The sequence below is a fragment of the Siphateles boraxobius genome, unplaced genomic scaffold, assembly GCF_051911475.1.
Source record: "Siphateles boraxobius isolate OS27281-9 unplaced genomic scaffold, OSU_SipBor_1 19, whole genome shotgun sequence".
Taxonomy (NCBI): Eukaryota; Metazoa; Chordata; class Actinopteri; order Cypriniformes; family Leuciscidae; genus Siphateles; species Siphateles boraxobius.
In genome coordinates, this window is record NW_027508799.1 from 32,464,984 (window position 1) to 32,492,172 (window position 27,189).

At 39.5% G+C, this 27,189-nt stretch overlaps 1 protein-coding gene across 1 annotated transcript; it reads left to right on the forward strand.

The window, feature by feature from the left end:
- frs2a (fibroblast growth factor receptor substrate 2a) lies at positions 1 to 27,189 on the forward strand. The gene is made up of 7 exons (XM_077235041.1): positions 1 to 376; positions 22,981 to 23,065; positions 23,285 to 23,376; positions 23,827 to 24,013; positions 24,493 to 24,630; positions 24,707 to 24,870; positions 25,334 to 27,189. The coding sequence occupies exons 3-7, from the start codon at positions 23,311 to 23,313 to the stop codon at positions 26,294 to 26,296; spliced, it is 1,518 nt and encodes a 505-aa protein (XP_077091156.1). The 5' UTR covers positions 1 to 376; positions 22,981 to 23,065; positions 23,285 to 23,310; the 3' UTR covers positions 26,297 to 27,189.

The following is a 27,189-nucleotide window of genomic DNA, read 5'->3' on the forward strand; positions in this document are numbered from 1 at the left end:
TCTCTCGGGCCTGATGAGAGTGAGAGCGGAGCAGCGCGAGCTCACATTGAGTCTGCGCGAGCGCCTTCACTTTCTGCTGCTGTTCAACGAAAATATCGCATATATTTACATATAATTCACAGTGAAAACGGTTAGACTTCAAAATCAGTATCGGAATAAAATTTTCAAGTTTGTCTTTTGTTTTCCATCCGTATCGGGACTACAGGACATGGATAGATGTAAAAGTTATGCTGTTTTTTGGTGTCTGTGAGGGAGTTTGATTCGGGCGATGAGTCCCGTGAAGAGATTTTACACATTTGACTGGAAAACACTCATTTACTACGCTTATCTACACCATTAACCACTTATTAAACTCAGCAGTGGAGATATGACTATAGTAAGTACACATTTACCTTATTTTTTTAGAAATCAAATCTGTTCTGCTGTGATTAGTTGTTAGCTGGCTACGTAATTAGCATAGTAGCTTCACAAACTATTATATAATACAAACCAGCCAAGACTTTGGGTTTTATGACATATTTTCTCCTGTTGGTTTGTTGTTTTGGTGCAAAAAAAGAGTTTAAAACTTGTTTGACCTCTGGCATCGGTGTGTTCAAACATTTTTGATTTTAGAGTGTGTGTGTGTGCAGTTAAACTAGAGTTTATCAAAACATCCTGATAAAAGCTTACAAATATGATGTGCTTGGTTCAAATATGCACAATAAACATGAATTCGCTAGTAAAAGTTAAACTGGTGTGTGCGTTTATCCTGATAAGTGATGATGAACTAGTAGTGTGTTTATATTAAAAACACACCCAAAACAACTCATTGTAACTTACAAATGCATTTTATGGTGATTTTATGGCGAATAGTTTCATGTCTGGTGGGCTGTTACCATCATAACCCTCATAACGTGGTTGTTTTATTCATAATTAATTCTATTAAAGTTACATTCTGTGGGTTTTCAGATTTTTAAATGAACATAAACCCATAATTCACTAGTTTGACTTTCAACGGGTAATGAAGGGTATAATCATTAATTAATAAACCTGATAATAATCAGTGGCCACTTATATATGACTACCTCCATTCACACTTACTGGTATTTGCATGCTTTATCACATTTTAGCTCAAGCTATGCAACATTTCTGATGTTTTTCTATGTAGTGTAATGTAAACAATGCATTGAATAGGCTACTTCTGTATACTGTTACTCCACTGTTCACCATGACCGTATATGCTAAAAGATATACAGCTTGTACCTTAACTAACATGGCGTGTTCATCACGCTCCATCAGCAGCATTGATCCTCAGAGCTCCTCAAGGGTCATGTGTTTCCAAGAACCTCATTTGCAGTCTGGCAATGTGTTGTTTCTGGGAAAACAGCGGTCAGCAGTGATGCAGCAGTTATGTCCTTCACGTTTTCTGCGATGAAATGTTGAACAGATTCAGCAGCAGGGCCCTATTGCACCGGAAATCACCCAGGTTGACATGCACATCTCTGGTTTTCATCTGTCTGTTGGGTTATTTAGAGATAGATTTGGTCCATGCAAATGTAGGGTAGGTATTGGTTTGCTTCATAGTTAATAACTCGAGATGTTCCACTACAAATCACCGGCCTGGTGATGGCATGAGCTGAATTGAGGACATATTAGTCCCTTTTCTAATGGGTGCGGTGTATTCTATGTCACCACACCTGGAGTCATGATTGCACTTAAGTAAAGGACCTTTGGGTGTGACGACCAAGAACATCTCCACCCATAGGATAAATCTTTGGCAAAATTCTGTAACGCCGCCTCGTGCTGCTGATAGATGTCAAAAAGCAGGACAGTGTAAAGACGTCAAAAACACATGCTCCCTCAAATCTGTGTGTGTGTTAATGGTGACTGTGTTTCTCCTGTTTGCCCAGTGACTCAGCAGCACTGCCTTTATGGTTTCCCGTTATTGCATTTGACATTTTCTCTGACGCATGTACTCTAAGCAGCGAAAGGATGCTTTAAACGCATTAACTTTGTATTGATATTGGGTTAGGTGTCCATTCTTTTAAGCAAGTAGTTTCAAAGCACTACACAATAATGTTCACATATCTCAGTGAAATTCAGCATTTAGTGTTGTGGCTCTCTTGGCATGTCTTATCATCTATTAATCATTTTCATTCTCTGTCTATGGCAGGAAGATTTTTCTTCTCCGTAATGAGAAACGTTGATTTTGAGGCTGTGTTGAATTGCAGATAATGGAGCAAAAGTTCTGAAGGCCGTCCGGTTCTTTTCAGTGGCTCGGTGAAATAGCTTTGCTGCTCTTATGAAAACACTTGGAGCAGCTCGGCAGTTTTCTTTCTTTCTTCTATCATAATAACCATGTTAGAAGAATTGAGCTGAATCATCATCACAATCGTTCAAAGACGCAATAAATAACCAGAACTATTCATAGTTTAGCCTTCAGTTTGATTCAAGTATTTGCAGAGGTGTAAAGTCCAGGGGTCAGAAAGTAAAAGTCCTTCCATATGTTTATTCCACCAAAATTCACTAATTAGTTCTATCTCCTGAAAAACTGCGAATTAGCAAATCCAGGTGATTGGAACAAAATACTGAGGACTTTTACTTTCTGAACCTGGACCTTACACCTCTGAGTTTTTGTTAGGGGAGCACATAAACAGCTGAGCTCAATTTAAACGTTTTTAATGCATTAATGAGAATAACAACATACTAACTTGTCTACAAATGTTTTATCTCAGACAACATTCACAGTCCCTATAAAGGGACTTTATTTCTTCTGTGGAAAACAAAATAATATATTTTGAAACATTTGTGGGGTTTTTTTTGGCCGTACAATGAAAGTCAATGTGGTCCTGTGTTGTTTGGACCCCAATGTTCTTCAGCATTCAATATACCCAACGCTCAGATCAACTTTATACAAGATTGTTTCAAAGCAGCTTCATAGTAATAAGCAGGACAATAACAGAATCAATAATGCAAACTTCATCAAATATGAGATATTCTGCTGTAAAACAGCTCTAAAAAAGACAATAGTCTCAACATTCAGCTCTTGTCACTTCAGTGTTGATTCAGTTCAGCTCAAGAACGGTGTCATGTTGTAAAAATGTTTTCAGCTATTAAGTAGATTTACAGAAAACAAGTGTTTATGTTTTCTGCTGAAAAAAAGAGACAGCTGAGTGTGAGTTTTAAAGGCTCCGATATCAAGCGTAATTGAAGAACGAACTGAACAAAATCAGGCCAAAACAGAGTTCGTTTCAGGAATTCGAAACGTCTTGCCAAAGCGAACTTTCTGGAAAAGTTTGCTATGGCTGGTAAACAACCACCATTGGTCTGTGGCGATCACGTAATAGGAAGTTGTGGCTCTGAGGCTCCGCCTTCATTGACGTGGAAATCTTCTCCAGTTCATTTCTTCTGTTCAGTCCGTCAAGGTCAGACGACCGTGAGTAAAAACATGAATACACCGACTTGAGAGCTTCTTTATAGTAGAAACCGAAGTTGTAATTTCAATTGAAAGAGACGCTGACACTTAGCCTAGAAATCTAGACGCACCCTAGCGGCAGCAAAAATTATTGTGCATAAAGGGTGGTCTAGAACTCTCCATAGGCTTTTGAGCTGGAAAAACCAAACTCTGGTCAGGCCAATCACATCGAGTTGGTGGGCGGGCTTAACATAATGACGGCAGCGTTGTGACAGTTCCACGTGATTTCCCTGTTACTTGAAAAGAAAGAAGATGCAGCTGGCGAACAGCGGTCTTTCGAATCGCCTTTGGCCGCAACTCTGGATGACTTGTAGTTAAGAGAACGTCACTTAAAAAAGGACGATGTGTTCGGAGTTTTGACGACCGGATACGGCAAAAGTTTAATATATAAACTAGCTCCGCTGGTGGAAAATGCATGGGACTAACTCAGCCACAGCCGTCCGTTGCTCTGGTTGGTTGTAGCGCTGTCCTATTGCGTGCAGAGGGAATTTGAAAGACAACCGTTTATCCCGTTCCTTGGACTGAGGTATGCCAATTGTGAGTTCCCAGATCTAACATCTGGATAGGACTGGCTTGCCAGGCTAGCTGACACTGGTTTTGATACTGTAAAGTAGGGCTGCAACAAACAATTATTTTTATAGTCGATTATTCTAACGATTATAAGAGCGATTAATCATCGATTATTTTTTCTGCCTAGCCAGTAAGTTTGGAACTATTATTCAGCCTTTTCAATTAGTTAAAACATTGAGTTATACATATTCTCACTATAATATATATATATAAAAAATTCACCTCATCTTTTGAAATGGTGTTTTAATGAACTTTGAGCCAACTAAACAGGTCATTCTCTTAAATTTGTCTGATTTCTGTCCAACTCAAATCACACACAAATATTCTGTTTTCTTTCAATAGAAAAACAAACAAACATAAATGAATCAGAATCATGTTTAGAATTGACTATAAGAGCAGCTGCTTGCTGAGGAGTACAAGAATTCCTCTTCAGAAAAAAAGTCATCAATAGGCCCACTGCTTTTCTTAGAACTAAAACAGAAAAAGGGACATTTAGTTTAGGACACAATTCACAAAGAATGGTAAAATATGAATCTGCAAACAATTATTGTAAGTATAAAATTACAATATTTTTTTACATGACATTTGAGCTGACAGAGACATTTTCATTCACCATTTAATTAACAGTATGAAAAAGTAGCTGACATGATATTCTTCCTAACATCTCCTTTTCGAAGTCTTCATGAATATGGAACAAAATACAGGCAAGTGATCAGACTATAATACCTAATAGTGTTACAATAATTAAAACAGCCCTGACTCCTAAGCTCGAACAAGCTTTATTCTATGCAAAATAAATCATCACATTACTGTAATTATATTATTATTGTTAATATTATAACTAGTAGTATTGCATTCTCTAATAAAGAGATGTACAACTAAGTTAGTTAGTTAGCTCCAGCTGGAGAGCACTCACCTCTCACCGGCTCCTCTTGTGCCGGGAGGTTTCCTCTTTAACCCTCTGGGGTCCTTCATTTCAGGGTCACACTCAGGGTCTTCGGGACCAAATGGTCCGGAAGGGTTTGATTCAAATTTATTAAAAGAAAATCTTTTTTTTTTTTTTTACATGTTTTTTATAATATTTTTTCTTTTCTTTTTTGGTGTTATGAGATAATTTAAGATTTATAATTAATATTTATGCAATAAATATGACCCATTTCCCCCCCATTTTCCCCCCCATTGAATATAATAGAAAATAAAAAAATATATTTTTTTATTTTTTTTAAAGCTGTATTTCATTTTAGAGTCATTTTTTTCTGGATCGTGGCTGATTTGTAGATTGTACGCACAAAAAAACTCTGTATTGTCACATTTTTGCCAATTTCCCATTCATTTCCTATGGCGGGACCATTTGGACTCGAAGGCTCTGAGTGTGACCATTTTTTTACAACCACTTAGACTATTCAAATCCTGTCCCCAATTTTTTGGGGTGTTCATATACCAAGTACCAACAAAGTCACCAAATTTCGGACCATTCCGATGAAGCTATGATTTTACACATTTTTTTATTTAAATTCTTGGGGACCATTTGGTCCGAAGAACCCCAGAGGTTAAGTGCTCCAACATGCATGTTGTGCTACCGTGAAAAGCAAGTTCCGCCTTGCATGTATTGCACACAACAGCATTTTTGGTTTGAAGTTTTGTGAAACTTTCCCACACCTTGCTAGTTCGGATTTGTTTGCACTCTGTCATAATTCGCGCTGTGTTCTCTTCTACCGCCATATTTGTAAGGGCTGCATTACACTCTAGCGCTACAGCGTCGTAGCGGTCAAATCGCGATATTGCAGGCCCTAACATTAGGTCACGTGAGATCAAACGACTACTCGACAACAAAGATATTTGTCGACAATTTTTTATTGTCGACTAATCGTTTCAGCTCTACTGTAAAGTAGTAAACAATCTATTGTATAAAATGTTAGGCCTACATAAATAAACATGAAGTGACTTTACTGAGTGCTGAATTGCAGAGCTCGTGCAAACATCCACATCGCTGTGATCAGATCAAGCTTGCCGCACAAGCCCTGAAAAGTGAAGCCAAAGCGTCTCGATCGCCCCCCGGTGACCGGTCCTAGTTTAGCTCATAAACTCCGCCTACCCATGTTATTCACCGGGACGTGACACCAACTAAACAATTAAATTACACTTCACATATCTTTTTTCCAAAGATAGTTTCTGTCATTTACTGTAGTTTTATCACACTGATGTAATTTCAAGTGTTTGTTTGTAAAATAAGTTTGTTTTTGGTTAGTTATTTGATGCTATAAAGACGGCGCTGTGGCGTACATGATTGACAGCTGTGATTGACAGGTTCTCTGAGCGAAGTAGTCACTGAAGCAACAACAGACTTTTTTTCGGGATCTTTGGAAAACTGAGGAGGTTGGAGCTTTAAATTTAATATCTAAATTTCTATAATTATTTCACACCGACATAATGGGTTGTTCTGCAGCAGAGGCGTGTGCTTGCGCTTGATTCGTCGAGAGTGAGGGCGGGACGTTGATTTCGCGGCTTTAGCTTCCTGCTCACTACTGCGCATGTCTGGTCCCGAAATCGCAACTGCGCAGACTCAAGTCCCAAGATGTCAGCGCCATATCGGGACAATGGCGGCTTCACTTCTCGCCAATGGAAGAGAGCGAAGGGGTGTCGTCCATCTTTTTTTACAGTCTATGGATCAGATGCTCTCTTAACTGTCAATTTTCTTTTATTATTTTGTTATTGAAAGGAATGCGCGCAGCAGATATTAACATAATCATCCAAACGACGCTCTCTATGTCGGGATGGTCTTTAACAGTATACCTCTGCTCACATATTTTGAACTTCTTTTTACCCCAAAGCGAAGAACGGAAAAAACCTTCACCGGGAGTGTAACGGGGCCTTAAGCCCAAACTCCTGACTCGAGAGGCTTTACTGTCCCCAGGTCAGCGGACGGCCTCTGTGTCCTCAGAGCAACTGACCTGTGCTTGATTTCTGTATTTCAGTATTCAGATGGACTTTCTTTATCTTTCTCTCACTCCCTCCCCCTTCTCTTGTCCTCAGGATCATGCAGCGAGGTCGGCCGCTCTCTTTCTGATCTTGCGCCTCCCACACGAGCTTAAGCTTGTTTGCTATGTGAAGAGCTAATAGCCACTATTTCATAGTTTCACTGGAGGCTCCTCGTTTTCATCATAGCCCGTTATTGGAGACCTGAGTTAGATTTATTTACTCCATTTACAGAATGAATCTCGCAGATGTTTTTTTAAGATCATGTCACAATTATCAATTAATCGACTGATCTGATTATTCATTCTAATCGCAATTATTTGTGATAACCGCAGTCATTGTGCAGTTTAAATTTTAATCATGTTTTACCAGTTACAGTACATTATATTATATTATAAAAAAGTAATTATACAAATAAGAGTTTTCACAGCCTTAAAGTAAATCATATGGGCCTATTTTGATTATAATTTTTATAATATTATTATAATTATAACTATTCCAACTAAGTAAATAACATAAGTTTACACTGTAAGTGATATGAACTATTAATCGCAATTATTTATAACCATGACATGCCCACTTCATATTTCAATAATGAGAAGAAAGAAATAAGAACGTTATTTTGCACATAGACTTTTTTTTTTGCATTGTGACATCAATTTTTATTTGAGTATTCTCATATTAATATTAATTTGTGAATCGCAGTAAAATAACCAATTAAAAATTGGTCATTACTTTCTTCAATCATGCAGAAGTTCTAATTTATTATATGAATCTGGGGTGAATGAAAATAGGTTTCTTTTTATGCACACATAAGGAGACATTATTTTATGCTTACAATTAAGGAGAGAGGAAGTGTTAAACAAGTTTAAAATAAAATAAAAATTAACAGTAAAGCATACACATGCTGCATGCACCAATTTTAACACTCAGATATTGCAAGACAAATATATCGTTTCTGCCTTGTAGTAAATTTTTCTTTCAAACCAGAGTTGGTATAGGAGTTAAAAAATAATCTCCTATTTTACCTCCCCCGCTCTGACACGGTGTCTCTCGTCCTCTGTGTTTCTGGTGGGAGGTAAAGTAAACTCTGGCGCTCGTTTGAAGTGTGCGAGTCGCTCAGCGTTCACCAGCTGGCCATACTGGGAGCACTGGGTTACCAGGGTGACATAGCCATACGAGGAAGAACTCACTCTCTCTATGCCAGGAGAGCACAGTATTAGTGTATGCACTCACTGGAGAGCTCTCTACCTCCCACCCGTCCCACACACTCATTGCAGCTGCTCTTAAACATATGGCTGATCATACTTCCAGCATAACTTTAGCTCTGTAATTAGCCCGTTTAGTGAATACTCATTAAAGCTTGTCAGTTCTGCATCACTGTTCATAATGCAAATAGTCCTCTGGAGGACCGTGACCTCAGGGAACCCACAAATCAATCATGCTATTGCTTACTTGAGAATTGCGACATCTGTATCATGTCTCAGGATAGAAATGTCCATGCAGTCTCCTTCTAAATGTTGCAGATCTGATCGTTTTTTAACTGAGAAAAAGTCAGGTTTTTAGTCAGGTTTAGTATGGATCAGCTGGTTTCAGATTTAGCATTTTCAGTGTTGTTTGGGGTTTGATTTTCTTTTGATGTTGCATACATTTGTCAATGCTTTTTTAAGGAACGAAGGCATGTCATCCTGCATGTCCATCATCTGTCTGACTGAATGACTTCTACCAAGTGAGAGATTAATTTAAACGAAAATAGAGTAGGTTTTGATCAGACACAAACTATTTTTAACATGATTTTCTTTAAAAAAATGTATGGATAATCAAGTAAACCTGTTTGCTTTAGTCCAGTTAATGTTCTTCTTGAAATAATACTAACAATATAAAAGTTAATCTTACGTTTACTTTATAAAAGATGGTGGATGTTTTTGCAATTATACTAAAAGGCGTTTTACTTGATAAAAAAGTATAAACTATCAATTAGGTTGTATGCAACAGGTTTTGATAGGGGTGGGCGATATCTCGATATTTAAAATATATCGAGATATTTTTTAAACACGATATGGATTTTGACATATCGTATATATCGATATATTGTTTATATTTAATTCTGATTTCGCCGCTTTGTCTTCTCTGCGCTGTGCTCGCCCCCGCCTCCTTGATTTTGTTCCCCCTCCCCTCGCGTGTTGTCTCATTCAACATGGCGGCGCCCGGAACTAGCCCGGAGGCTACAGAACTCGTCTAAAAAGATCGTCTTAAATGCTGTCTTACATGCACTTCTTGAGGCACACACGCACACTAGCAAACACACGCAAGGTCTCTCGCTCTCTGTCCCTCTCTGGCGTGCGCGCGCTACACGGTGCTCTCTCCCTATCTGCCGTGCGCACGCTACACGGTTTGAACCATGGTTTGAACATTCACACAGCCTTTCGAAAACGATGCATTTCCCGGCACATGTTATTAAAAAGGATGACAATCCCGGTAAAACGGGACAGGTGGCAATTATTTTTGTATACAGCAAATAATTTGTATACAATTATTATTTTTGTATACAGGGATTTTTTTTTTAAATGTCGCAGAAGCACTTTGGACTACATGAACTGCCTACCTCTTTGCACTCCAATAAAAAAAAAAAGACTGTGGTATTTGGCATATTTGTTTTTGCATTAGTTTTTGTTGGGTTATTTTTCCTGTAAAGATATCGAGATATATATCGTATATCGAGATATAGCAAAATATATCGAGATATATTTTTTGCTCCATATCGTCCATCCCTAGGTTTTGATCATGTTGATCGTTTAGAGGCCTTTGAAATTTACACATCAAATATAATACATGTAGGGTTGAAGGCTGATATTTATTTTGCTAATCTCAATGAACAATTAAATTTCATGGATTTCCTCCTCTTTTCTAAAAGCCAATCATGAGTCTCTGATCAATGGATCTGATTTATCCTCCTGTTTTTGGATAGAGAGCTAAAACACTTTTGCCCCTGTCAGCATCATCTGATGCCTGTCTGGACGGTTTTGCTGTCAGAGCCATTAAAGTTGAAATAAATCTTTGTCCTAATGAGTGGGTGTGCCCGTGGCGCTTATTCATTGCCAGTTGGAGACGAGCTGTCTGTCATATCTATAGCCCTCTCCTGGGAAAAGACGCTTTAAAGCAAGCATGCATTTCTGTATCCTATTTTTCCAAACCAGAAAGCCCAAGAAACCCAACGTTAAATGGTGTTTACATTCCAGCGTGAAGGGAAGGAGTGTATCTTTATTTCAGAGTTGGGACTCTGGAGAATGTAGCTTTGTGTAAGGAGTTACTGGAGGGTCGCTGCATTCGAGACGTGTTTTTTCCCAGGCTTGGAATGCCGTGTTCAAAGGTGTGGGGTTAGTTCATGCTAATCCCCCACTCATGACTTTCCATCATTCTCACAGTGCATGTACAGTGCACATCCCTGTACCATGCGAATGCATTCCTGTAGCAACTGTACAGTGTGGCGCTAGAAACGCCAAGGTTTCACAGGTTCGATTTCCAGGGAATGCATGACCTGATAAAATGTATAACTTGAATGCAATGCAAGTTGCTTTGGATTAAAGCATCTGCCAAATGCATGAATGTAAATGTAAGTCAGACCAAGAGCGTGTAAATTAGGCTTGCACAATTTGGAGAATATTTTTCTCTCTCGATTTTAAGATGCATTTTTGATTTTTTTTATATCTCCAGATTAGTTGTGCTTGGTTGTAGGGCTGCAGTTAACTAAAACTACAACTAATAAAAACATTTCTGTTAATTGAAATAAAGCCAAAATAAAATATAAATATTAGTTGAAAAAACTTGCCTTGGCCAAAAAAAAAAAAAAGTTTAAGTTAAAGCACTAAAATCATTAACTGGAAATAAAACTTAAACTGAAATAAAAATAATAATAAAATGATAGACACAACAAAATTACATGAAATATTAATAAAACTAAAATACTATGATAAAAAATAACAATATTAATGTAATAGTTCACTTTTAAATAAAAAATATTGAGTATTCAAGAAAATAATCATTTTATTTTTCATTACAACTATAAAATTTAAATAGTAATGTATCTTTTTTTCATCATTTGCTAATATACTAATACTAATGTCCTAATTTCTTCATATTCAGAATGTTGAACCATTGAGATTTTATTTTGGAGATAAAACACAGAGAGCCCTTAAATCGTTCCTGTTGTTGCAACAGCCGGTTTATAAGTGCTTCTCATTAAATGTTAGGAAAGTTTGTGTGAAGCAACATTTAAAGTGAACATTCATTGCATATACTAATTTAATAAAATTGCATCCTTGGCCATTTACCATTTTTTTTCTTGCAGTTTAAATTATCTCAAAACATGCTAAAATAAAAAAAACATTTAGCAACTATAGCAACACCCTGGCAACCATTTACTTTGCAAAAGACCTATTGAATTGCAAGTTTTACATGTGGTACAAGCACTTAAAAACGATGGAAAACATCTTTTCTCAGCAGAATAGCTGTTTATATGAATGCCCTTTTATTTATTCAGCAGATATAAACAGATGCAGTTACGCTAGAATTTGCGAAGCTGTCAGTGTCATGGCATGGCACACAATAATGCTATATTGTGGTGCTACAGTTCAGTTACCTGTCAGGGTTGTACGTTTCAATTTATGTGATAGACCGCAAGTAAAAAGCAAATTGGCGAAATGTTGAACCAAATTGCATGTGATGGCTTCAAATGGCTGTTAATAGGAGCTCGAAAGTGCTAGTTAAGAGCGTCTCCTGACTCATTCTTTCCAGCGCGCTGTTTATACTATTAGAATTCTTTACGAATGCAGAATAACACTTCAGTGCTCCAGTGACCCCACACCGTTCCCAGAATGCAAATCCAGTGAGTCACAGATTGGCCGCTGTATGACAAGCCTCTGCAGCACCAGCAGAGGAGGAGTGGGTGAGCCGAAGATGAAGAGAGAGAGATAGAAAGGCATTTTTGTGTATGAAAAACTCTACCTCTGTATCCACACCCTGTGCCCCGTGGAATGTGAACATTGTGCGGGGGAGAGACACAGTGGCTTCAGTCATCGCATGGTTTGTAACACACACACACACACACACACAGCCCACGAGTGTGTGCGTGTTTGAGGGCGATGAAGTCAGAGGAGTGCAATCTTTACCCGCAGCGGTTCCCCTGTTTTCAGTGAAAGTGTTTGACTTGTCGTCCATCTTTCCCTGGAGGTCTCAGTATGTAGTATGCGTGCCTCATGACCCCTCGCTTCTCTCACACTAAACTTGTCTGTTTTTCTTGCTCTCTCTTACAAATACTAATAATTAGGGCTGCTTTTGGGGGGGGGGAAATCAAATTGCGATTTTAAAATGTGATTTTAAAAAGAACAGGAAAAAAACCTCTCCAGGTTTGCTGTGTTTGTTTGTAGAGCTGCACAATTCCACAAGTAAGTGTTATTATATATGAATATTACTATAAAATAATAATTATTTATTATTAAAGTAAAATTCATATAAAAATACAAAATAATAAATATGAATATAATTGTAATATTTAATTTAAAAAACTGTAAAATTACAATATTAATATATTATTTTTACTAATATACTAATACTAATTATTATTACTGAATAAAGAAATTCAAAAGAAATATTAATATCGTAATATGCGATGTGATTTAAAATCAAAAAGCTTCAGGTTTGCTGTGGTTTGTCAGAAAAATTTGAAATGTCAATATGAATATAAAAATAATATATTATAGTAAATAATATTATAATAATTAGTCAAAGATGGAGAAAGATATTAAAAATCATAGTAGTAGTAGTAATAATAATAATATTTATTATAATGATTACTAAAAATATTAACTGTAAAATAAAAAAAAGAGTAGTTAAAAAAATAATAATGATACAACTGTAAAACTACAACAATACCAGTTTTGGCTTTCTTAATTTCTTCTTTTTCAAACATGAAATCAATCATTGAGCTTTTGTTTAGTTGGAAATCCACATGGATCCCTTAAAGCTTCGGTTTTGTTGACAAAAGTGTTTCTCATTACAAGTTTAGGATTATGGTTGTCGCATGTTATAAGCGACTCAAACTCAGAACAGATGCAGAGACGAGTGGAGCAACATTTACTGTGAACTGAGACAATAAATTCACCAGATCATGAGCTGCTCGCGTGGAAAAGAAAAGTGCCGCTCTTCACTCTGAAACACGCAGCGCTTACATTTATTTTTATTAAAGGTGGGGTATGTGATTTGCAAAACGGCCGGCAGATTTTGAAAATACACTACTCATAAGGTCCTACCTACTTCTCCTCCAACGCTGGCTCTGACTCCACCCATTCGAAAAACATGGACGCGCAATCAAGCACGAGCGAAAACTCAGATGCCCATAACGTTAAATAGATACAATCGCTCACATCAGCTTCCTCCCCAAACAGGTTGTTTAGCTAGCTAGTTCTACATATGGCTGGGCTATAACGTTAGAACAGCTACAATTCTCGTGCGCATATCGTCAGTAAAGACAGTTCCCTGATTATTAGTAAATACTACAAGATAATCGGCTTCTCACCGGTCAAGCAGAAAAAATGCCACAGCCGCATCTGTTGGTAGTCCTTCCTGGTCCTTCAGTTGCCGCCAACGTTTAAAAGCATCGCCTAGAATGACCCTTGTTTTAGACCTTTCTCTTTCGGCCGTTTTGTTCGTAATTGCTCTCTCGAAAATAGATTTCCTTTTCTGTGATGGTGTCTTGTCTGACATTCTCCAAACGGAAGAAATTATACCTTCTCCTTCTCTCTCTGTACCGGGGCGACTTGCACTTCCTGTGACTGGGTCACGAGCTTTGAGTATGCGCACGAACGGGAAAGCGCGCGAGGGGGGTGGGGGGAGGGGGGCATGGTAAGACCGTTTGAGTGACGCATTCTCTGTCCAATGATTCTAGACGGTCTTGAAAATGATTGGCTGGAGTTTTTCGAGTCCTGCCCGTTCCACAGATGATTAAATTGCTTAATTTTCATTTCAGTGCTTCTAATTTACAGCCAGCAAGTGGGTCAGGAATAGGATTTCAAGTAATTTTGAAAAAATGGTCAAAAAAGAAAATCACATACCCCACCTTTAAATCAAGGCCTTTGTGTTTTAATAACTCGTTTTTGGTTTTATTTCAATAATAATTGATTCAGGCTTATAGTAGGCTATATGATCAAAGTATGACTTTATAGATAAGCATTCTTACTGAAACCAAATGGTTTATGATTTGACATTCAATTTGTTAACGGTTCATGAAAATTTGCATAATGTGTTTGACAGAACGTCATACTGAAATATTTTTAGCATCACACCATAAGAAATCATGCTTTAGTTGAGTTGTGAGCTTAAATTGAATGCAATTCATGGGAGAGAAAATAAATGTTCAAGTCGACATTCTCCAGCTTTCTTTTGCGTGATCCACGCAGCAACAAACATACATCTGCAAGCAACAATTTGATCAAATACACACCAGTCTTAGGCTTATGAGATTCGTCCAGGTAGAGCCGTGATAATGACCTCTTCAATTTTAGTCATGTGACCTTTGTGAGTTGAGATTGGAGCTGTAACATGACTCGGCGTGAGGCTGACTCATGCCCGTGGTTTAGTAGGGTATTGCAGGCTAGTCATGACCTCCCTCATTATGTGGAGTGATAATTGCCCAAACATGCAGTAGGAATGAGTGAATCTCGACGTGCCGCTGCTAATCTGTCTCGTACGGAGAGGCAGAGATGGTGTGTGAGCGCTCTGGTGAGTTTGTCGTAGGCGTTTGGACTTGAAATTTAAAGTGAAATTGCAGTGGGTGTCATGATTATCCTTAATGCTCATTCTAATGTTGTGCAAGTTGTGCAGTTGTGCCAACATGCCTAATCACTGAATGTGTTGAGTCTTTTGATTAGAACCCACAAGCGAATGAGATTTGACACTGAGAGCGTTTGGGTCAGTTGTTCTGGTTGATGGATGTTAAACTAATGGAATGTGAGCAGTACGTGTGCTGTGGTCACATGACCTCCACATACCTGGGCAGGTGGGACACCGGGCTGGTGCCAGGTTTTGCCAGTGAAATTCTCTCCACGCTACGCCCTACATACTTCACTCATTAAATATAGAAGAAAAACCGAGCGCTGCAGTGCTGACTTAATTTTGTGGTGTGACGTATAACAAGGTGTGCAGACTCCGAAGATTGACTTTTGTAGCCTGAGCGAGTCAGAGTGTGTGTGTGTGCGTGGCTTACTTAAACCATTTTACCATGTATGATGAGTGATAATGTGAGTGAAAGAGCGGTTTGTTTCCTGCAGGAAGATGAACTGTAAACTAGAGCAGAGCTTTACTGCAGCTCATGCATTATTCACGTTTCATCCTCATGAGTGGCGATAATGAACTGAGCTTTAGGTCATGCTGCAAATTCTTATTTAAAATCATCTGTTGCCTTTTTTGTTAAAGGTTGAGCTATGAATGCTTGTAGTTTTGGGGCAATTTTCCATCATTGATCATGTTGTCCGCTTTTGCTTCTCTTTTGGAAGTTGATTTAAATAAAGCATCTGCTAAATGTGTGAAGTTGTCAGGTTTTTCAGGCCCTGTTTACACCTGGTGTTAAGAAGTGTTTTCGTCAATCCGATCACAAGTGGACGACACTAAATACTAGGGCTGTGTATCACCAACAATGTCACGATACTAAAGCCACGATACGATACGTATCACGATATGGATCAATTTGGAATTTTAATTTCTTTTGAGCAGAGTTTAGTAACAGTAATATCTTTATTGAATAAACAGTGTTATAACAGTTGTGATAACTGAAAAACTGTTTAGTTTTTATAATTAAAAAACAATGAGAGTTAAATTAAATAAATGTTGGAATGTGTACCAAACACAGTAATTTCTTTACATTATGTTGAAATCATTTTAAACATAAATACAATTGAATAAAGAGCCTACCAATAAAGAGAAAAGTTTTTGAATAGGTTTAGCATTAAGAACTTAATAAAGTAATTAAATGTAAAATAACATTGGGTAGTATTTTAGTCCTGACTAAATTAAATAAATCGACTATAAATCCAGATTCCTTATAATTAAAGCTATCTTTTGTTGTTTTTACAACAATATTAATGACAGACACATATTAGTGTTGTCACGATACTAGAATTTCTAACTTTGATACGATACCTTGAAAAATATCGATATTCGATACCACAGAGAAAAAAACTGCCACAATATTAAGGGAGTCTTTTTTTTTATTTAAAGCTAAATATAACAAGTCTAGAACATGACAATAAGGTATATTTTACATGAACAAAAATGTCCTGAGTTCTATCTGTTAATATTTTTTCATTGGACCAGAGCTAACATGATCCATTGTGTTTTTATTACCTACTGTTATCAAAGATTAAAATATACTGTAACAAATGCATTTTTCATCGGCCATAAATGCTGGTTAATACATTAACGTAATTTGATGAACAGATTTAAACGCAAACGTGCGTGCATCACACGCGGAAACAATGCTCACTGGATTGGCATGAAGTCAAGTCACCTTTATTTATATATTGCTTTTAACAATACAGATTGTGTCAAAGCACTTAACAGTATCAAATTGGAGGATAGAGTGTCAGTAATGTATAATAATAAGATTAAACAGATTAAGGCATTTCATTATTTAATTCAGAGATTGCATTGTCTAGCTCAGTTTAGTTTAATTAGTATCTGTGTAATCAAATTGATTATAATCGCTAATGAAGGCAAATTGCAGAATTAATTAATAATTTTTGAATGAAGTTAAATTGGCACAAGTTAATTTACATTTGACTACAGTTACAATATTTACTTGTCTATGATTCCTCAGTCAGATTATGTTAACTTTATAAATTACGTTGAAAAAACGACATGCCCGCTTGCAGTGTGTTTTTACGCGAGTCCACGCTATTCTCAGACATACCCGCTTGCAGTGTGTTTTTACGCGCGTCCACGCTATTCTCCGACATGCCCGCTTGCAGTATGTTTTTACGAGCGTCCACGCTATTCTCCGACATGCCCGCTTGCAGTGTGTTTTTACGCGTGTCCACGCTATTCTCCGACATGCCCGCTTGCAGTATGTTTTTACGAGCGTCCACGCTATTCTCTGACATGCCCGCTTGCAGTGTGTTTTTACGCGAGTCCACGCTATTCTCTGACATGCCCGCTTGCAGTGTGTTTTTACGCGCGTCCACGCTATTCTCCGACATGCCCGCTTGCAGTGTGTTTTTACGCGCGTCCACGCTATTCTCCGACATGCCCGCTTGCAGTGTGTTTTTACGCGCGTCCACGCTATTCTCCGACATGCCCGCTTGCAGTGTGTTTTTACGCGCGTCCACGCTATTCTCCGACATGCCCGCTTGCAGTATGTTTTTACGAGCGTCCACGCTATTCTCCGACATGCCCGCTTGCAGTGTGTTTTTTACGCGTGTCCACGCTATTCTCCGACATGCCCGCTTGCAGTGTGTTTTTACGCGAGTCCACGCTATTCTCTGACATGCCCGCTTGCAGTGTGTTTTTACGCGAGTCCACGCTATTCTCAGACATACCCGCTTGCAGTGTGTTTTTACGCGCGTCCACGCTATTCTCTGACATGCCCGCTTGCAGTGTGTTTTTACGCGCGTCCACGCTATTCTCCGACATGCCCGCTTGCAGTGTGTTTTTACGCGCGTCCACGCTATTCTCCGACATGCCCGCTTGCAGTGTGTTTTTACGCGCGTTCACGCTATTCTCCGACATGCCCGCTTGCAGTGTGTTTTTACGCGAGTCCACGCTATTCTCCGACATGCCCGCTTGCAGTGTGTTTTTACGCGCGTCCACGCTATTCTCCGACATGCCCGCTTGCAGTGTGTTTTTTACGCGTGTCCACGCTATTCTCCGACATGCCCGCTTGCAGTGTGTTTTTACGCGAGTCCACGCTATTCTCTGACATGCCCGCTTGCAGTGTGTTTTTACGCGCGTCCACGCTATTCTCCGACATGCCCGCTTGCAGTGTGTTTTTACGCGCGTCCACGCTATTCTCCGACATGCCCGCTTGCAGTGTTTTTTACGCGTGTCCACGCTATTCTCCGACATGCCCGCTTGCAGTGTGTTTTTACGCGCGTCCACGCTATTCTCCGACATGCCCGCTTGCAGTGTGTTTTTACGCGCGTCCACGCTATTCTCCGACATGCCCGCTTGCAGTGTTTTTTACGCGAGTCCACGCTATTCTCTGACATGCCCGCTTGCAGTGTGTTTTTACGCGCGTCCACGCTATTCTCCGACATGCCCGCTTGCAGTGTGTTTTTACGAGCGTCCACGCTATTCTCCGACATGCCCGCTCGCAGTTTGTTTTTACCCGTGTCCACGCTATTCTCCGACATGCCCGCTTGCAGTGTGTTTTTACGAGCGTCCACGCTATTCTCCGACATGCCCGCTTGCAGTGTGTTTTTACGAGCGTCCACGCTATTCTCCGACATGCCCGCTTGCAGTGTGTTTTTTACGCGTCCACGCTATTCTCCGACATGCCCGCTTGCAGTGTGTTTTTACGAGCGTCCACGCTATTCTCCGACATGCCCGCTTGCAGTGTGTTTTTACGAGCGTCCACGCTATTCTCCGACATGCCCGCTCGCAGTGTGTTTTTACGAGCGTCCACGCTATTCTCCGACATGCCCGCTTGCAGTGTGTTTTTACGCGCGTCCACGCTATTCTCCGACATCCCCGCTCGCGTGTTCTTTATCAATCAACCAAAGCCGGTCGCGGGGCCTCCGCACTCGCCATCTTTCCATTCACTTTTGCTATTTAGCCAGAGCAAATGAGACGAGTGCGTCACGTGTGGTGTTTGTCAACGCGCCTTTGGAGAGAAGTGAAAGTGACCGCTCGGCTAGTATCGGTGTATCGATACTTCGGGAGATTAGTATTGGTACCGTTCAGATATTTCAGTGTGGATATTTATCGAAATATCAATATTTTTGACAACACTAACACATTTGGCTGCTGTCACTTTAAGAGCCAGTGCACGGATCCTGTTTTCATTATACTGTCACATCACATGCATTTTATGCTTATTTAAGACATAACCGACTGTGTTGGATATAGGGCTGGGTTTCGATTCAAATTTCAAGAATCGATTCGATTCCGATTCTCAAGATCTTGAATCGATTATCATTATTCGATTCGATCTGATCTGATCCGATCTTCGAGATTTAGATAAGTGTTTTTGAAAAAAGCATTGACACAATGACATAATTTGGTTCCATTACCTTCATTAGCCTCCTGAATCCCACGTTCTCAACAACAGAATACGGGCGCATACCTTTGCAAATGAAGCCCGCATTCGCCTCAGTTATTTTGACAGAGCGTGCAGAATTAGTTTCCAGTTGTAGAGTTTTTTTCAGTGTCATCTGTTGCGGTCCGGTGGCGGGCTTGGATATAATGTCTTGATGATGTCGCATCATGTGGTTCCTGAGATTAGTAGCATTTCCACAATACTTCACCTCCATTTGGCAGGCTTTGCAAATTGCTTTGCTTTTGTCAATTCGTTCTCTGCATTGCTTGTTCTAAACCCGAAATGGTGCCAGATCGCAGCTTTGAGCGTTTCTGGAGTTTTCAAAGCAACCGCTTGCTTAACGTTACTGACCGCCTTGTTCGTTGTTGTAATGTCCTTCCACCTCGCGTGTATGCGTGAATTCAATGACGCGGCAAGTTAAAGTTAACGGGGAAAATGTAGGCCTATTATTAAATCGATCCTCTGAGTTACGGATCGATCTTTAGAAATTAATATGAAAATCGATTCAGAATTGGTGAATCGATTTTTTCAACACAGCCCTAGTTGGATACTCACCAAGACCGTCATTTTTTACATCATTTTGCTTGTTTTTCGCTGTAAAAGCGATATAATCCGTGAAAAAGAACTTTTGTTACTCACAGGCTGTTTGTGAGGCGGCTTTACTCTTATTTAAGCATGCCGAGAAAACCATCTCTAAGAGAGAGCGTGCGAGTACTGAATAGTTTAGCGTAGTAAGAATTAAAAAGACGAGCGAATGGTAAACTTAAGTGACATTGCAATGCTCGCCCGAATATGCAAGTGAATATTCCGTCATGTCCCAACTCCTACCCTTTTAGGTGTAGTATCACCGCCTTCAGCGCGTTTAACGCTTGCCTTGAGCAACCCATTTTGAGAGACAGAAGACGCGGCACAGCTGGACACTCAATCAATGTTTGAGGGAATTTCCCGCATTATAAGTGGGAGACCTCGTCTACATTCATGAATGATTAGAATAATGCGTAATACTCGCAAAAAATTCTGAAATTCTGAAGGCTTGCTGAAATTCGAGCCCTGAATTGGCTACATTCAAAAGCACAACAGTATCGATACAGCAGATACGCGCACTGCAGGGGTTCATGACGATGTATCGTTGTATCGATATTCTGAGCATAGGCCTACTAAATACAGGTGTAAACAGGGTCTTAAATGTTTTGAGCTTGTCCACTTTCAACCACTTTCAGAGGTAGACGTAAACATATTCGAGCGGATTGCTTTCATAGAGACGCTCATGTGGTCAAATGTGTTCGAACAGCCGCAAAAGACCGTCTACTCTCCGCCTACTGACATAATGCCTAAACATTACGGGAAGCGCTGAAGACCCAAGTTTGGTTTGAAGATGAGAAACGTACCAAGCACAAACGTCTCGTCTCATCTCATTCATAAATTGCGCGAGCTTGTTTTGTCCATTAGATCGAAAGATCTGAAAAAGCTGATACAGCTTTACCCGCCCATGGACCCTCCCCTTGAAGAAATCAGAACAGAAGAGGATGAAAGTGGACAAAAGAAATGGATTAAAACACCGGGATCCTCATTTATGACCACTGCGTACGCACAAAACAGCCCCTGAAAGAGGCGTACGCCACTTACGACGCACAAGTTGTGATTTATAAAAACAAACTCGACGGGAAAATTTGCGCACCTGCACGCAAACTCTGACCCATGCGTACAAACATTTTGGAGATGGAGCAGTTTGGCGACACCGATGGTGAGCTGAAGTCATGTCTTTTTGGTCACTTTTAGACAGAAAATCTAAAGAAAATTATACATATACAGAAAGATAATACAAATATTATTTCACTCACCAAGCCTATCACATGAAGCAAACATCCATCCCTTCTTAAATGTCCACGTCAGCGAGCGCGTTGGGCCGTTTAGTGAAACTGACGCATATATAGCCTATCTAAAACCGTAAATCTTCATTATAAGTCCTAATCATAAATACAGTGCATGTTCACAATAACAGTTTAAATAAATAAAACAATGATTTAGATTAAATATGCCATTCTGATTAATGTAGTTAAACACTTAAATTACATGAAATCATTACTGAGAAGTTACAACATTTTTTATATTCAATAAATAGAAATATTTGTTGTGGATGCAATGCTTTCGAACCCGTTTCCTCTGGCATGCTGTGTTTTAATGTTTAACTACAGAGATAATTGCTTATGATAATAGCAGATTGTCTGAGAAAATGGTTTCGTGCAAATAATTCACAGCAAGGTCTATCTGTTTCCATTAAAAACATAAATCAATTAAAAATACTCTTTGGCCAGTGGAAAAGATTAAGAAAAACTTTCTCCGAAATGTATTCTATACTATTTGGTTTATTTATTCAAAAACAAGGCAAGGATAGGCTGCTAGTTTTTATTAATGTAACTAATGTGACCACATCCGCATTTCATATTTTCCTAATGTCTTGTACCGTTAAACATGTTATCACATGGATAAATAATAATATGCAAATGATATGCAGATGAGGATATGCATAGTAAAACTAGGCATTGTAAGCTCCATATATGGTTGTTTCGGGGAGGAGACGCATGTGTGCACAGTCTTCCGCTAACTGGGATTTATAAAGTTAATTCTGCGCAGGTTCTGGCGTACGCATGGTTTTATAAGTCTGAATATTTTTTTGCGTATGCCATTTTTAGCTTTCTGGCGCACGTACACTTTTAGTAAGGATCCTACGCACCGTTTTATAAATGAGCCCCCAGGTGTAAACGGGACTGTGTCTCCCTCGTCTACTTGTGATCCCAGCGACCCAAACGCATCTTAATACCAGGTGTAAACGGGGCCTTTTTTAAAGATGCCGTTGCATTTAGTCCAGCAGTTTTTAAACGCAAGGACACGTCTAAGTAAAAGGCTCTTAAGAAATGCATCTGATCAACCCCTGAACCTTAAACTAGCCTAATTATACAGTTGAGACAGATGAGTTTCACACATCATCCATATATCACTCATGTAGCTGGAGTGCATGACCGCTTAATGACTCAAATGATGTAAGTCGCAATGTTATTGATCACAGAAAGAGAAATCAGGGGGCAACAAAAGCAGCAAGATCAAGTGTACAACACAAAAAACATTCTTTCGTTTAAACCGATGAAAATGGTATTCGAAATAAAACAGCTGTTATGATCTGGGAAGTATTTCTTGATGTTCATGTAAAGGAAGTGTGTGCATGAATTATAAATGTGCAGGGCGGCCGGGGCACCCGAGTCAGAATCCGGTCTTTGCTTACGCTTGTTTTAAATCCTCAACACTAGAAAAAAACTGGATTTGCTTTGAAACAATTTTCACTCAGGAATTGCTAGTTATTTCACAATTACAAAGAAACGGCAAGCAAAACATTGAATTAAACGTAAAATTTTGTAGTAGAAAGACTGAAATAGTATTTTCTTGTAAAATCTTTATTTACAACATAAAAAAATATTTTTTTGAGTTTATCCTGAACTTAGTATTTTATGTGTACATCTCTGATCTCTTTATATATACTACTCATCTCTGACGACTCGGTAGAGTTTAACTATGCCAGAGATGGGAAAGTATGGCTCTGTGCTTCATCCAACGAAAATTACAGTATATGCATGATAACAAAAGTGTTCATAAGTTTGTTTTGTGTGTTTTGCCTCCACAGGAAGCTGATCTCTCTCCCTCACACGCACACATGCTGGAAGTGCGATGTTGAGCTGTGAAGCAGAACTGTTGATGGCTGGATGTAGGTGAGCATTGGAGCGCGCTCTGCTGGACGATCACAGTTAACACACATCTACAGAATTGGGACAGATGGATGTTTTGGCTTTACCCTCCTCTAAATGAACAACAGCATAGCAAGCACAACATGTGTGATGTTTCTCAAATGTTTTTATTTTCTCTCTTCATATCTCCCTGTACTTTTCCATCTCAACTGTTTCTCTCCGCACATCTATTCTTTTGCACAGGGGGCCAATGGTGTGTTAAAGGCGCCATGGGGAGCTGTTGTAGCTGTCCCGATAAAGAGATCATCCCTGACAACCATCACAACAAATTTAAAGTGAGCAACGAAACGGTCTGAAAATATCTGTCTGTCACACATGTATTGCGGTCAACAGATTCCATGCCTTACAGAGAGTAAATTCTCATTTTTGTTAATGTACCAAATCATTCAATGCTCTAATAAGAAAATAAATCAGCTCTTGTGTTCTCAGAGGATCAGAAACTGTTCTTACTTTACCCAAGATGCCTCTGTGTGTGTCTATGGAAAAACGTGTGTTAACTGAGGCCAGATTCTTACTATGCCATATACATTTACTACCAGGCAGAAGTTCAGACGCATCATTCTAGTAGGAAAATTACAAATAATCCCAAAACTCTGAAATAACAGTGTAATATGGGAATTATGTAGTGACCCAAAAAACCCTCAAATAAATTCATTTATTTATTTTAACACATGATTTAGAGTTTAGAAGTGTGCAGATGCTGAAAGTGGTGTGTGTGTTTGCAGGTGATAAACGTGGATGATGATGGTAATGAGCTGGGCTCGGGCGTGATGGAGTTAACGGAGGAGGAGCTCATTCTGCACACGCGCAAACGTGACGCCGTTAAGTGGCCCTACCTCTGCCTGCGTCGATATGGCTACGACTCCAACCTCTTCTCCTTTGAGAGCGGCCGGCGCTGCCAAACCGGTCAAGGTGAGACTCACCAGCTTACTCAGTCTCTCCATCAGATCTGCTTTTACTGTATGACTGATATTTGTTGCTTTATGCACACAAGTTTGACCCATGCTTTTTTGCTTAAAGGTGAAGACCCAACTTTATGTTTGTTTTGTAAAATTCCTTTATCTGTCAAACATATTTTATAAGATTGTCCTGGACTTAACGCAAGCAGAATGCTCTTTTATGAAGTTACTTCATTGAAGGACATATTTAATGAGATTATGCCTGAAAAGGTTTTGGATTTTTTATCATGTGTTAATTTTAAAAAATATATTGTATAATATGACTTGTTGTTTATATTTGTTTTGTTTTTATTGTATTTATATGGTATTTGTATTTTTGTAATGGAATTTTTGCCATGAAAATAGCTTTGAATGCTGACATTAAATAAAATAATCTGAATCTGAATCTGTTGCTTTATGTGTCAATCCCATTCATTCTTCACTCCTCTTCAGGGATATTCGCGTTCAAGTGTGTACGGGCCGAGGAGATCTTTAACATGCTGCAGGACATCATGCACAACAACAGCATCAGTGTTGTGGAGGAACCAGTGCTGGAGCCTGAGCTTCCAGTGACGCCACACACTCCCACCAGTAAGAACAGACACACTTCCAAACCTCACATTCATATTGGACTCTCTTACTTACTCTTCAATCGCTCTCTCTACAGCTCCTGGTTACTCTGTCCCAACAGTAGCCAATGGAATCGTCCGTTACCCGTCATTTGGCGACGCGTCCTCGCGCCCTTCGAGTCGCCATCCTTCAGTGGGCAGCACTAGGTTACCATCAGTAGGGGAGGAATCAACACACCCACTGCTGCTCAATGATGAAGCGGTACGCAGACGCACTTCACTTTAAAAACACAGGCTAACACTTTATTAGAATGAAGGCTAATTCTTAGCATATTAGAATGATTTCTGAAGAATCATGTGACTTTGAAGACTGGAGTAATGGCTGATGAAAATTCAGCTTTGCATCACAGAAATAAATTAAATTTTAAAGTATATTAAAATAGAAAACCATTATTTTAAATTGTAATAATATTTCACAATATTACAGTTTTTTGCTGATTTTTTAATCAAATAAATGCAGCTTGGTGAGCATAAGACTTCTTTTAAAAACATTAAAAATAGTAATGTTTCTAAACTTTTGACCGTTAATGAATGTTTTGAATGAAAAATTTAATGAAATGTTATTAAAGCAGGTTTTGTGCGTACAAGCACTCCTCGCATTTTTATGAGAAAATGTAAAACTCGTAATTCATATTTTTCTTCTGATGAATGTGCTGTCTGTGCAGGTGCACACTTACGTCAACACTACGGGTCTACAAGAGGAGCGGCGCTGTCGTAGCGGTGGCCATGCCCCTCTGGAGCTCCGGACGTCCAATCCCGAGAGCGCAATCCCAACGTCGGCTAATGAGACTGAGCCGCACGTGGTTTTGGACTCAGAGGGTGTAAAGTTTGTTTTGGGCCCTACGCCTGTCCAGAGACAGATGCTGCTCAAGGAGAGCCCGCAAGATCTCGGCGAGCAGGACGCAGGAGTGGCCGGCTCTAGTACAGATAACGCCACTTCTCCTGCAAAGACAGTGAATGGCTGCACAGGCCTTGCGACAGACTGTGACACCGGTTACGATAGCGATGAGCGCAAAGAGACGCCCCACGAGCAGCAAAACGGCGTGGTCGCACCCGCCGGGTCCGGAGCGAGACGAAACAGACCTCCTGTACCGCTTCCCGACGCCCACAACGCCAACAACTCAGCGCAACGGCGGACTGCGCTGCTCAACTACGAGAACCTGCCCGCGCTGCCGCCCGTGTGGGAAACACGCAAAACCAACAGTGAGGCGGAGGACGAGGACGATCTCAAGTCGCCCTCTCTGAACGGCTTCCATTCCCTCGATCCCCAGCACAACTACGTCAACACGGAGAACGTCACGGTGCCGCTCAGCGCGCACAAACTCCACTGCTCCAGCACTCAGCCCACCGTATTCAGCTTCGACCTCCGAAGGCTCGGGGCGGGCGACCCGCTCCGGCAGCTCAACTACATTGAGGTGGAAATGGACAAAGTGTCGGACTCCAGTGGACCTCACACCCCAAAAACACCCACCACACCCTTACCACCCACCCCCACACGCCGGACTGAGCTGTACGCCGTCATCGACATTGAGCGCACGGCTGCCATGTCCAGCCTGCAGAAAGCACAGCCACGGGACGACGGCACATCCAGGAAAACTCGACACAACAGCACCGACCTGCCCATGTGACCCGACCAGCACTGATCCAGCAAACCAGTCGGTTTACTCATCCCAGAATGCAGGAGTTTATCTCACGAAAACCTGTCAGGTCACATTTCACTGTGATATCTAAATAAATAAATAATTATATTCCACATTTACCCTATTTTCATACCAACAAACCTGTCGGTTCAGGTCGTATTTTTATACAGCATATGTGGAGTGTTGTAAATTTTAACTGGTGTATTGCAATAAAAAAGAAGCTAATGTGGATCCTAAAAATCGAAATCATCACATTTAATCACATACACATATATACACTAATGTTATTCTCATGCTCACCAAGGCTGCATTCATTTGACTAAAGATACAGAAAAAATTAAATTGTGAAATATTTTTACGATTTAAAATAACTTTTCTATCTGAATATATTTTTAAATTGTAATTTATTCCTATGATCTAAGCTGAATTTTTTTAGCATCATTATTTCAGTCTTCAGTGTCACATGATCCTTCAGAAATCATTCTAATATGATGATTTGCTGCTCAAGAAACATTCCACAAAAAATATTAAGCAGCAAAAACTGTTTTCAACATTGGTAAATGATAAATGGCTCAAAATTATTCAAATGATTTCTGAATGATCATGGGACAATGAAGACTGGAGTAATGATGCTGAAAATTGAGGTTTGCCTCACAGGAATACATTACATTTTAAAATGTATTCAAATAGAAGTTGTAATTATATTTCAGAATATTATTACCCTTTTCTTAAAAAATGGTTTAAAGGTTTATCATTTTATAAAACTTTTTGTTTTTGCCAAAACCTGTATTAATTGAACTCTAAAGTTGTTTGAATCCTCATTTTTCAGTAATTTTATGATTTAGGGTTGTTATAAACATTGAAGTTGTTTAAAAATTGAA